We start from the raw sequence: 14,137 nt of genomic DNA, 5'->3' as shown, positions 1-14,137 counted from the left end.
CTCCGCCACTCGGGCCCATCGAGCGGCTTTCGTTCCCGCTTAGTGAACGTGTCTTAGCTCAAACAACACAGTCTTCGTGTTTGGCGTCGAAAAATTGGTCGAAGGCCAACCTTGCCGCCAATACGTCGCTTGCAATGCCTTTCCTAAGTGCCTCATATAACTTTCTAAACTAAATATCCCTGTTACATTTCTTTCTATCGCTAAAGCCTAATGGATTCTACTCTAATTGCCCTTTTAAGAGCAAACCACCAGTTGTTGTTGACGATTGCCTTCGTCAACGCCCTCTTAACTAATACGCTAATCCGGTCTCTGTAAGCTTGGAGCGCCGCTAAAGACGTTTTCAGCTTCCAGTAACCGGGGCCCTGTCCACGAAACCTATCTAGGGCGACTGTACATATCACGAAGTTGTGGTCTGTGTAGCCGACCATGTAAAAATGTGGACAACTTATACTATCCTTATCCGCTGGCCTACAGAAAGCTCTATATAAATACGATCTAGATGACACAATGCATTTGTCCAAGTCCACAATGGCACATTCTAGTATTCTAGTCGGTACCGTCAGACAGTTGAAAACTTCTGAGCAGGTTTTTGTGGCTTTTGCACCCGCCTCTCCTATCAGATAGCCCCATCCAATCGAAACGTCCATCTAAGGCAGTGTTTCCAATCCCCTACTAACACTAAAGTTCGAGACGTTCCTAGGAAAACCTTCAGACACTTGAAGTAAGCCGGCCAGCCTTCCCCTGTCGGAGTATGAGCAACGCCTTCGCTGCTGTTCATACCCAGGACCACCAACTTACCTTCTGGATCCAGGAAGATTGCCTTTATTTTCAACTGCAGACCTTTCCGGGAAAGCGCTGCAGTACCACCACCGCCCCTCCCAGCCGACACGGCGATAAGTAGATCTAGTATCCAGCAAAGAGGAGCATGAAGGCCTACGGGTCGGAAAGTCTGGAGTCACTAATGGCTGCTACATCTACATTGTAGACTCTACACTAAAGGACCTCAAGTCGTTTAAAAGGTGACCTTGTTTCCAAGGTGACTCGAGGCCCCTGACATTTATACAACCAATTTTGAGCACGATCATGTTAAAAATAATAAATATTTAAGATGGAGAAGAGCGCTACTACCGTTGTTGACTGGTGGACCGCCCCACCCCTTATTTATTGGTGTTAGTGTTTCCACAACTAAATTTTTATAAAGTCTTTTAAAGAATATTCTCTGAAACGACCCAACAGCTTCAGGAAAGTTTGTTTTTAATGTGTTGTATGTGTACTGTGTAATTTTTAGAATTTGTATGTGTGGTGGTGGTGCGTTGTGTGTCGGGAAGACCAAAGTCTTCCATTTTGGTGTCTGAGGTGTTCCTTAAGTGTGTAACAAGATGTACATTGTCTGTGCTTATGGCTGTGAGGTTGGTAGTGCCCTGGTTTTTGTGTTGAAACCTCAGTGACGGCTGGAGGCAGCATCACTGGTGGTGGTGGTGTTGGTGGTGGTAGTGGTTGTGGTGGTGGTAATAGTGCCAGTGCTGCCCTTGGTGCAGCGACCGCTAGTCCTTGCTGCTGTTGCTGTGCTGGAGATGACACTGATACTAGTGTTGGTAGTAGTGCTGGCTGTTCCTCGCCTCTCTTTCTGGGGCAAAAGACCTTGAGGTCGCTCTTGTCAGCACAGAGGTAACACTTCAGCCTCCTGCCCTCTACGGTCACGTGTAGTTTTGTGCCGTCCGGCAGACTGATCGAGTCGGGGATGAGCTCTATGCTCCCTTGTTCGACTTGGATTAAGAGCTCCATCCCCTTACCCGACTAATTTTGTTGATGCAACTTGTGCACCTTCAGTATTGTGGTGGTGTCCTCTATGTCCAGGAGGACTGCCACTACCAGCCAGCAAATATATATTTCTGAGGGCGCCTTCCCAAATTTTATTTCTGTTTCGCGCCGACCGAGGTACGTCAGCACGAGTAAAAAATCTTCACCGTTATAGTGGCACTATGGAATGGTGTCTTGCTTCTTGTTGCGTTGCGAAACGCACCTCCACAGTGCCGAAACGTTTTCCTCTTGTTACTAGGTTTTTACATTCCATACAGGCTTAAGTGTGAGTTTAAGTTGCTCTTGTATTTCTTGTTCTATTTGTGTGTGTATGTGCGTTTATGCATTTGTTAATTCATTTTTTGTTTTGTTTGTGTCTCTAATTATATCATTTGGTGCATTTAATGCTACATTGTTTCCGTTTTCTGTTATTATTCATTTTTGGGCTTTAATGTCTTCCATCGTGACATTTAGTTTTTTCTTAATTTGCCTCGCTGCCGAGGCGAAACTGTTGACGCTTGGCTTGTTGCTGTTGTTGTTCGTGTTTGTGGTAATGGTGGTGGCAATGTCAGTGTCATTCTTTCTCTCCTGCTTTCTTTCTTCTTTCCTCTCTTCCTCCTTCTCCTGTGCAGGTACGATAGTGGTGGTGAGGGCGGGGAAATTTTCGTTGAACTGATTGTTCAATCTCCTGCTCTCACTCCCTTGTTGGGTTTTTTTTTCAAAAATCTTTCGAAGAAATTTTTCGAAAAAAAGTGTGCATTTAGTCCCCAAAAGGGGCTTTTTAAAACAAAAATTAGTTCCCAGGGAGTGCAGCCACCTTAGAAACGAAATTCAACAACAAAACAGGAGTTCAACAAATTTTTTACAACAAAACGACTACTCACGGGGCTCAAAAAACACGTCTTGACACGCCGACAACAATAACACTTCTGTTTCTGAAGAAGAACTTTGCTCGAAACGTAAAATCACCTTTCTTTCCTTCTCTGAGCGTCTGCTAATACTTTACATGTACCTCGTCCTCGCGTTATTCTTGTTTTTGTTTTTTTGTCTTTTTTTTTCGTGTTTGTTCTTCGATTTTTTGGATTTGGAAAGTATACTAGTCCTTATATATTTAATACTCAATATTTCATTTATTCAATAAGACATTCAATACTTCATTTCATTTTACTATTTATATTATATATTCCATATTCTATATCCCACATTAATTTTATAAGAATATAAATAAAACATAAAAAAAAAACAGACAGAGTTGGAACTCTTTTAAATAATATATTCCTCTATACACTATCATACAAACACCGTTTTTATTTTTTTTATTTTTATTTATTTATGTATGTATGTATGTATGTATTGGTATAGATAGATATATATATGTATGTCCTAAATATGTTTTGGTTGGTTAAGAAATGCCAAATCAAAAGAGCTTACAATTAACCAACCAAGAGTTTAGTAGTTTACATCCAAGATATATTACCTCACAACCGCAATGTTCTGTTCGTTGTCATTGTAAAATGGAGAGAAGTGTTTCGTTGTTTGCGCTGTCGAGTCGAAAGCCTCCAATGAGCCGGGAGAAGACACTGGTAATATTCTCTGGTGCATTCAACTCTACGGTAAAACTATACGAACGCCAATTCTTCGGTGGTGCCAAAGTTCTCCAACAGGACTAATCCTCGCTAGCCTTGCTCTGCTAAAACCTTTTGTAGCAGAGGAACTTAGACTTTAACGTTTATATAAAAGTTAATAAACACCTTTTACTATAAATATTTCTTCAGTCTGGACCCAGACTATGGTGCATATTATTTGTTCTATACTCCCTTTTACTCTCTTTTACTTGTTTCAGTCATTTGACTGTGGCCATGCTGGAGCACCGTCTTTAGTCGAGCAAATCGACCCCGGGACTTATTCTTTGTAAGCCTAGTATTTATTCTATCGGTATATTTTGCCGAACCGCTAAGTGACGGGGACATAAGCACACCAGCATGGGTTGTTAAGCAAAGCTAGGGGGGGCCAAACACAGACACACAAACATACACACACACACACACACACACACACACACACACACACACACACACATATAAACATATATACGACGGGCTTCATTTAGTTTCCGTCTACCAAATCCACTCACAAGGCCTTGTTCAGTCCGAGGCTATAGTAGAAGACACTTGCCCAAGATGCCACGCAGTGAGACTGAACCCGGAACCATGTGGTTGGTAAGCAAGCTACTTACCACACAGCCACTCCTGCGCCTATGTTGAAGTTTGTCACAGGTGGAGCTATTTAGCTCAGACTTTATATTGAAAATCGAGAAAAGTTCATTATTTAGCAGTAGAGTCACATTTCCAGATATGCTTCAGTGTTTAAATCCGCAGTAAAACATAGTCCGACAATCAGTGCGAACGTTAGCTGGCTAAGGAAACCTAAAGTATATTTGCGAATGAATACATGATGATATTATATTAGTAGAATGTGGCATGAAGACGACACAGCACAATATTCTATAACAAAAAAAGAAATTGCTAAATTACATTGAAACCAAGATATTTCGCCGCTGACTATCAAAAACTCGTAACTGCTTTGATAATGAAATCGTAAGTGATCGTTTGTCGCGAACATACTTTAAACAAATTGCGAGTTCGCATCAGTCATTCTGATGAAAGAGTCAATCATCAATCCTTGAATACTTTTTGTTACAATGTGTGTGTGTGCTTTATTTGTGAGTTAGCAAGACAACCAATGGTTTCATACAAAGAGATCTTCACAATTATGTCACATGGAAGTGTTGGCACTCGTCTCCATTTTGAATGAGAATATATATATATATATATATATATGTAGACGATAAGAAAATGGAGAAATAAATAACAATGAGAAGTGGATCTTTGATGTTATGAAGCCATTATTAATCACATAATGGCTTTATAACACAAAAAAATCCACTTCTCATTGTTATTTATTTCTCCATTTTCTAATCTTTCTTTATATACATTAAACTACGGTTTACCTTTTAAATTACCTACTGCCGTATACCTTATAATAAGGACCATACATACTGAGGTAATTACCAGGAGTGCCTCTGGATACATCTATCCCTTAGATGTTTCAACACCTCGAACTTATACCTTATATATAGTGAGAATTTACAAAAACAACAAAAGACGAAGACGGGTGTGTAAACAACAAACGGATGTATTAGTTTAACGCTCGGGAAGTGAGAAAGGTTTTTACGTTTCGATCCTACGCTCTTCCACAGAAAGGAACACAGAAATAAACAGGGAGAGAAAATAGAAAAAGGTTCAGTGGCTAGCGATCTATCATGGCGACATACATATAAGACAAGAAATAATTTATGTCTCTTTTTATGGAAACAAAATGGTTTATAGGACTGCAAAGTAGTGCTCAAATGTAAATGAGACAAAGATAAAGAAAGATTGATCATAAAACAAACATCAAATTCGAGTCAAAGACTTTATATATAACACCATAGCTCAAGCATTTGATCATATATAAATATTACCATGGGTTCTTAAACATATAAAAACATACATATATTTCAGAGTTAATATTAATAAGTGTAAGTTATGTGTAAGGGAATCCCTTGCCATTCTTAAGTTTTGGGGTCCTAAAACTTTAAATAGATTTACTGAGGTGATCCCTTTTTGCAACCATAAAGTTTTCTTCTACTTTTCTGAAAGTGTATAGAAAGAAAAGTAGATGTAGTAAATAATAGTGAGAATTTACAAAAGAAAACAAAAGACGAAGACGGGTGTGTAAACAACAAACGGATGTATTAGTTTAACACTCGGGAAGTGAGAAAGTCTTTTACGTTTCGAGCCTACGCTCTTCCACAGAAAGGAACACAGAAATAAACAGGGAGAGAAAATAGAAAAAAGTTTAGTGGCTAGCGATCTATCATGGTGAATACCGGACAGAGGGGTCACACAGGAGAGCTAGGAAGAAGGGGAGATAATAAAGTAGTGGTGATCCCAAAACGAAGGTACGCGTGTGTGTGAGAGCGTGTATGTGCGTGTGGAAGGGGGCTGGTGACATTGACGTGTGCGTGTGTACATGTGTAGGCGTGTGGATGATGGTGTAGGTGCTGGGAAGTGGTCAGTGCTAGTATGTGCGGGTTGGTGTAATGTGGAGTGGTGTGGTATGGTGGCGTGGTGGTGTGTGGTGCGATGGTGTGGTGTGGTGGTATATAGTGTGGTGGTATGTGGTGTGGTGTGGTGATGTTGGGGTGTGGGGGAGGCGAGAGTGTGGGAAGCAAGGGTGTGGTCTAAGGAATGGAATGTATAGAGATGGTGGGGTTGGAATGTGTAAGGGTTATATATCTTTCTAAGATTGTCTTTTAGTGACTAATTGCTCATTATTAAACTTAATTGTTGACAGTCATTATGGCTTCAAATCCAAGAAGGAATTCATATCTTCATTGAATTGTTTTACTTTTATACAAATTAGTCGGTTTTTTTAATTACAACAACTACTTTTCTATAGGCACATATAATTAATTAATACAGATAATAACTAATAATTTTGCAAATGATCAAATATAGTTGCCCAACAAAATGCATGTATGAAGTGGTATGAAATGGTCAATGATAAATTCTATTGAGATTGTGGTTCAGAAGTGACTGAAGCTATCCTTTTAGATATGTCTCTCAACATCTCACATAAAATGTCCCACGTCTCTCAAATGTTTTATACATATCTGTGCTGGAACTGTTCAAGAGCAAGATCTATGATGTCTGCTGCAACTGACCCCTTCCAATACATATTCATCGCCCGGCAATGTTTATCCAGCTACGCAACAAGACCAATTTCGGATGTGCAAGGGATGACTTGGTGAATCGTATGGCTTCTTCTCAAACTATCCTATCTTTCAAACTGCAGCCGATCGTTTTGGTTCCTTATCAAAAGGATTTCAATCAATAACTTTGCCGATCCCTTCTCCAGCTACTTCACAACAACCATGGTTCTTTACCTTGCAGAGAACCCCACCCCTGCCCATCCACTAATACTATGTGCTTCACAACCAATTCCACTCTGCATATACTAGCAAAAGCTCCAATTCTGTTCTCTTCCACTCTCTGTTGATTTTTTAATATGGTGCCATTTCTGGTTCTATTTTGATCGGTTGAGATTGAGATCAACTTTGATTTTATGTTAAAGAAATAAAAGACAGCTCATTCCTTTCATTATTATTATTTCGTCTTCGTAAGGCAGTGAGCTGGCAGAAACGTTAGCATGCTTGACGAAATACTCGTCTGTCTTTACGTTCTGAGTTCAAATTCTGCCAAGGTCTACTTTGCCTTTTATCCTTTCGGGGTCAACAAATTAAGTACCAGTTGCGTACTGAGGTCGATCTAATAGACTAGCCCCCTTCACAAAAATTTTGGGTCTTGTGCCCAGAGTAGAAAAGATTATTATTTCGTCTTTGTTTCATTAACGCAAATTATTGAAGTTATCAAATATTGATTTGTCACATTAGGACAAGACTACACATTTACTGGGAAGAGATATGATCGATGGATTTTCCCAGACACGAAAATGTGTGTAATTATCTCAGAAACCAATTCCAAATGAAGTCAGAATTATAAAATCTGAAGAAACCCAAATAATGGTTGTAGGAAATCAAAGAGTTGATGAGAAAAAAAAAGCAGTTAACCGTTTATTTCAAGAATTGAAAATATGCAAAAATCGTTAAAGTGGAATATTTATGGTATTTTAACTCACTCACATATATCCACTGAAGGTTATTTCACATAAGAATTGTATTCTTACCTATAAACCATTTTGAATCATTGACATTTCATCTTGGGATTAGAGGTAAAGAATTGAATAAAATAACAGCGCCATGCCAGTTCTGTTAGAACAGAATTATGATCAAAGACAATAGCCTGTTGTGCCTATAATGTCTTCCTTTTATTCGAGAATAGTGTACCCAGAGACCACATTCTCAAGTGTGCCTTTCCTTTTCATGGTTGTAGAATATCATGGTAGCTATTTCTAACAAGTCAAGCGACTATAGAGAGTATCCTTTGATGGACGGATGTAAGGAACTTCGAGATAAAATCAATTCCTGAATATTTTTTTCTTGTTGCTTTCAACATTAAATATAGTCAAATGATTTATCAACAAGATGATGGCTTCATGATAAATTTTCTATGATTAATTAAAAAATTAATAATAGCAATTCATTTCATAGATCGATAACAATCAACTTTGCAATTATTCAAGAGGTTCAATTGGTAGAACAAAATACATTTATAGCATATTTTACAAACTTACAAATTCTTAGGTTTATTATTAAACTAAAAGTAAATTGTATTTCTGCAACCAAATTTACAGCAATTAATTCTCAAGAATCTGCTGAATGAAAGTAGATCCCCAACAGAATATTACACTATACTTTCATCGATTAAGTTGATCCCCATTACATTAAAAGAATTTATAATGAAATAACCAAAGATGTTTCCTTTGTCAATACAAAATCACAGATATTTGCGAATTCATAATGAATTACTGATAACAAATTATGATAAATTATGATAAATTATGATAAATTATGCATAAAATATAAAAGTTTCATGACAAGGAAAGCATAAATAAAAAAAGGTTTCGGTTCAGTTTTAAAGAAATATCTTTTGTTTGTTACGAAATATATGTGTCCTTTGGGTTTTCTGTTTTGCTCCATGCACATACGTAACAGGAAGCTATAATGAGCATGATCTGAAAGAAAAATAGAAATCAATAACTTAGTTTGTTGGTTCAACAAATGTTTGGAAATTAAATTTTAAGACGTTTTGATAATTTGGACTAAGCAGCTCTTTGTTAGAGTTATAGGAATGTAGAATGCCCTGGTGGGTGAATGGTTTTTGACACTGTGATTATAAACAGAGATCATTAATGAGCCTGTATATATTATAGCTAAAACCATGTAGGTCCCCTTCCTGCTTAATCTTAATTGTAACTGCAACTCAGCCAAAACCATACAGATGTTGACCCTGTGTTTAAAAACACCTGTATCGAGGATCCTGCTGTGAACCATCGCTTTCAGATTTCTCCGGCTCAGAATAATAACCTACAGTTTTGCCATAAAAGCCATTAACGCTTATGCGAATATCACTCAACCAATCAACACTGGCTGACTTGTTACGGTTGATGACGCAAACTTCAAGGAAATATGAGAGTTTTTCCACCAAATAATTTGATCGAAGGTTCTAGAAAATTTGGCTTACGGTTATAAAAAGTTGGAAATTTCAACCTTAGAGTAGAGACACTTATCATTCCATACGAAACTATATCGCTTTGCCCAGTGAGTTGGTCTCTTGTCCAATCACACCCACATTACTTACGTACGGTAGTTTTAACTCTTTCTATTTATTTCATCTTCGATCACAATGAACTACATTCAAAACATTATCTAACATGTATTACAGAAGAGTCCTCACTGTCATGTACGCCGTTCCATTAAATCAATTATATGTACACAGGCAAATATAAACCTAATATTGTGTAACACTAAACGAAGAATGTAGGACTAAATGCTACTCTAAACACTCAAAATACAAACAAACACATCGGACGTTATCATTGCAAAGTCCACCAAAGGTTGTCAAAACGTTCATTCAGACTCTGTACAATATCATCATACATATAAACGGCACAACTTTTAAATAAAACAATAATCATATTATATATTAATCGGAGTGGTGTCTTCATCTCGGTTGTTGATTTCACTACGTTTCGGCTGAGCACGTTCCAGCATTCTTCAGGTGTCCTGTGATTCATTTTAGCGCTTCGCCAAGGATTGAATTCAGAAGCTCTAGGTAACTGTATTGCATTAACCAGTGTCTTTATCCACTGCGCCATACCCGTAGGTAGTAACGGAGTGAATGTTAGGCTTAAAACCCTTCGATGACGTCTTAGGTCGACTCTGTACAATTCTATATGTCTGACATGAGGAATTTCTTATCTCAGAAACATTGAAAAGTAATGATTGTAATTCAAATTAGTTTACGTTCCAAGTGATAGAAATGAAATGAATTTACCTGGAATATTGCTGTGATTATTGAAATTACTTTGATTGCAGTGAAACTTCTATCAATGGACGCTTCGAGTATCTCTTTACAGCCGACCACATGTCCTTTCGTCTATATTAAAACAAATAAAAAAATTTTTGTTTGTTTTTGGGGCGGGGTGGTTGAATCTTTCAGAATTCTTAATAGAAAAGACACTATTTAATCAAATACATTCTTAGTCCTTCTGCCAATATGGATTTCAAATTTTGTCACAAGACCAGCAATTTCGGAGGAGGAAGATCGAATATATCGACCACAGTGTTCAACTGGGACTTGTTTTATCAATCCCGAAAAGATGAAGGCAAAGTCAACCCGGCGGAATTTGAACTTAGACCACAGAGATGGATGAAATGCTGCTAAGCATTTTGCCCAGCGTGCTAACGATTCTGCCAGCGCGCCGCCCTACTTTCTACCAGTATTAATTACCGTTAATTAATTGGTTTAAATGCCTGTTCATCAAAGTCAGGTTGGAATCTCGGTAGGACAGCTTTTTCTTGTCACCTCACGGGGTCAATAAAAAGAGGTCCTCGACATTTCCAGATCTATGATTAATTCGATTGTACAAATGTGAGGTCTTGTGGTGTAGGGCTCAAATACTTGTTGAATATGAAGGGAGTTCAGGGAGTTGAGTACATTCTAGTACAGTACACCTGCCATTATAGTGCTGGCCGCCTTCCACGCCATGTCACCCTTAATGAAATCATAAAGCATGGCCTTCTCCAGCGACGACTTGATGTGTCCAGCATGTAGCGAGACATGTTAGCACTATTTTGTTGTGATGGCATAGCACAGTCGTGCTACGCCCAAAACATCCTATCACTGCTGGCTGCGGAAGGATACATGACCCAGTGGTGAAGCGCAAGTTTTGAAAGGCTGAGAGAACTTCGAGATGTAAATGCCTAAGTTGCTGATTGTTCGTCCAGACGACCAGCGGGTTGCTGAATTAACGCCAATCAGAAAACAGCATTCATTTAACTATGGGATTTCTACCTCGCCTCACGACCACTACAGAACTCATTGGATATTTTAGATTTGCAGCCAAGCACCGAATCTAACTACCTTGATGTTTATTAAGAAATTAACTCATGCCTCGCTACACCCGGTTGCCGTGAACACTTACCTCGGATGTGACTGCTGCTTTATGCGTGACCACATACGCATAAAAAAAAAACATTGTCTTCTGATATCTATCTTTACGTTCGTGTAAACACTTATATCTGAAACCTTCTTTCCAATCTCCTTCTTGTTACAAGCAATTAGCCCAGGCTTCACTGCTCATCAGATCAAGTAGGCCAAACTGTCAAAGTATCGGCCACTCTCTGACAGGTCGAGCTTGAGGCAGTGAAGACCTTCAGCTTTCCCGACCCCAGACCATATTCCTGCTCACCGCTATCGAGGACGGAGATGGCTGTCTGCAAGTGCGAGTCCCGTAAGCCAGAGTGGCTGTCCTAGCGCATCTCTCTTGCTATCATCCAGGGCGATGCCGTTTCCATTTTGTCCACTGGGACCATGAGGTGAACTGACAGGCCTTTTTAGATATTACTCGTTAGTTATTGGTTTATTTAACCAATCATAATTTATTTCGACCCTGTTGGCATTGTTATTAAAACATATCAAAGAAAAAAATTGATGTCACTTCGTTTTTCTCTAGACACATCACTAACCAAACCCTTTCCACCACTGAAACGGACTTCCGTTTCAAAACTTCCGCTTCCGTTTTAGTAAAAGAAACACAACCTGAAGTATTGAGCACTCGTCTCTCATTCGTCCGATACGAACCAACGTACGTGTGTGCATGTGTGTGAGGGGTGCGAGCGTGTTTGTGAGCGTAAGTGCGTGCACTTATTCGTGTGTGCGTCGAGGTGGTGGTGGTGGTGGTGGTAGTGGTGGGGAATTACAGAGATAAAAAGGTAAAGGAATATTCTACCGTATAGCACGCGATGTTTTCATATCCTTCCAAGTCTTCAGGCGAATCTACACCACAACATTCGTTCTGTGAAAAAAAAAATCAATTGTATTTTACCCTTTGTTTCTATTCAAATTATTCGGATCTTTTTTAAAACGGGGGCCACGTTTTTCATTTATGTTTTATGTAGTGTTTTTGGAACGGAAAGACTTTCAAACTTCGTATACTTATCTATTTTGTGTTATAGAACAGAAAAATATTTTTGTATTCGAATTTATTTCATGTAAAAAATTGTCTTATTTCGATAATTTCAACCAATCACTGACAAGTATTCAGTTGTTTACATTTACTCCTTTGACTGATTAAGCGGTGTAAAGCGTATTTAATTTCCATAGCTTCGTTTTGCTTTTTGCTTTTTAAATTTGCTGTTTTACCCTAACCCTAACCCTAACCCTATCACCGATAGAATTGTTTCAGAATCGTTTGTTTATGTAGTCGGCACTTAATGTATATCGGCTGAATGGACGTCAGTGATTGGTTGAAATTACAGAAATACGACAACTTTAACATGGAATAACTTATGGATTTCTTTTTTTTTTAAAGAAGACTAAGAGAAAAAGATGTTTTATATGACACATTCTACCAGTGTTCCAAGTTTCAAAGTGTTTCGTTAATGAAAAATGTGGCCCCCGTTTTAAAAAAGATCCAATTATTCTAGGTAATCTTTCAGTTTCAGGTGTTTAAATAAGTAAATAAAAATTAAAGGGGGAAATAATAATTAAATGAGGACATGTACACTCGCGAAGTGATTGTGCAGTAAGTTGACTTATCTCCCCTTGTTGTTATTTAAAAGTAATAATAATGAAAGAAATTATTGTATACAGTGCTCAGGTGCACTACAACTTGTCAAAAGTGCATATAAAGCATATGCAATATTGTACAAATGTCTGGAAAGTGAACAGTGTATGAGTTAGATACATGCTTGCGTGTGTATAGAGGGGAGAAAAAAGGTGTAGTGTTGGCGAATCTCAGGAAGCATGGAAGTTTTGAAGGATGCAGTGCTCCGACAACTGACAACTGATGCTAGCAGTTTGTTCCATTCTTCAGCAACTCTTAGCATGAAAAGGTGGTTCCGAAAGTCATGGGAGCTGTGCTGTTTTCTGACTTTGTAAACATGTCCACAGGTGTTAGACAGGTGGAATTTGAAAAGTTATTGTTAGTAAGATGGTTAATAATTTTATGGGTGTCTGCCAAATCAGCTGCCAGACGTTGGAGTTTCAATGTATCCCTGCCCAGGGAAGTAAGGCGTTCAGAGTATGGCAAATGCCTGACGGAGGGTATTCGCTTGGTTGCACGTCGCTGAACGGTTTCCAGACGATTAACATCCTGGGCAAGATAGGGGTTCCAGACTGGAGACGCAAATTCCAGGTGAGGCCGCACCATAGCTATATAAAGCCTCAGATAGATAGCTGGAGAGCGACTCACAGAGGACTTGGTAAGTGATGCCAAGACACCCTCAGCCTTCTTGGCAATTTTAGCAGTGTGTTTTGTCCAATGCAAATAGCTGTCGACAATAATGCCCAGGTCACATTCGCAAGAAGACTTTTTGAGATTAGTGTTGTGGAGGGAGTAAGTTGACTCTGGGTTTTTCCTCCCAAAATGTATGGTAGTACATTTGTTCACAGCCAGCTTGAGTTGCCAGTCCATGATCCATTACTGGATCGTGTCCAAGTCTGATTGCAATAAAGATCTATAGTGTACAGGATTTGTCCTTTTTATTTCGAGGTACAGCTTGATGTCATCTGCATATTTCAGCACTGTGGCATTCTTTAAGTTGGCATCTATGGCATTAATATATGCAACAAATAAAAGGGGGCCAAGAACAGATCCCTGTGGTACACCAGATGTCATCTCATAGGGTGAAGAGTGCTGTCCTAGAACCGTGACAACCTCTTTTCGGCCGATAGTAAAGGACTTCAACCAGTTATAGAGATTATCTCTTTCACTCATTGCAGAGAGTTTCACCATAAGTCTTTTGTGTGACACAGAATTAAAAGCCTTAGCAAAGTCAAGGTAAACAACAGCCACCCAGGAGCCGCTATCAGTGATTCGGGTAATGTCTTCAAGAAACTCAATGAGTTGATTACAGAATTTTTATTTACTTGTTTAAACACCCGAAACTGAAAGATTACGTTATTCTAAAACGAAACAAAACACACCAAAGAGGCATTAAGTGGCTGCCATTATTGTTTTTTTTTTGGTTGGGGGGGTATAACCTCAGAGAAAAAAAGATTAAAAATTTTGATATAAGGCTAGCAATTTCTGAAGCGTAGGTTAATCG

At 38.8% G+C, this 14,137-nt stretch overlaps 1 protein-coding gene across 3 annotated transcripts in view; it reads right to left on the bottom strand.

The window, feature by feature from the left end:
• Positions 1-5,260: 5,260 nt before the first annotated feature.
• The window catches only part of LOC106867193 (23 kDa integral membrane protein), a 24,256-nt gene continuing 15,379 nt past the window's right edge, over positions 5,261-14,137 (bottom strand). For all 3 annotated transcript variants that reach the window (XM_052966657.1, XM_014911994.2, XM_014911995.2), the window contains 3 exons: positions 11,818-11,883; positions 9,861-9,962; positions 5,261-8,538 (listed from right to left, as the gene is read on the bottom strand). In XM_052966657.1, the coding sequence (XP_052822617.1) occupies positions 8,461-8,538; positions 9,861-9,962; positions 11,818-11,883 (246 nt within the window). In that variant the 3' untranslated portion in view covers positions 5,261-8,460. The remainder of the gene's footprint in view (positions 8,539-9,860; positions 9,963-11,817; positions 11,884-14,137) is intronic.

Source organism: Octopus bimaculoides, chromosome 3 (genome assembly GCF_001194135.2).
Source record: "Octopus bimaculoides isolate UCB-OBI-ISO-001 chromosome 3, ASM119413v2, whole genome shotgun sequence".
Lineage (NCBI taxonomy): Eukaryota > Metazoa > Mollusca > Cephalopoda > Octopoda > Octopodidae > Octopus > Octopus bimaculoides.
The sequence above is the reverse complement of the archived record's forward strand: the minus strand, read 5'-3'. Positions and strand labels throughout refer to the sequence as shown.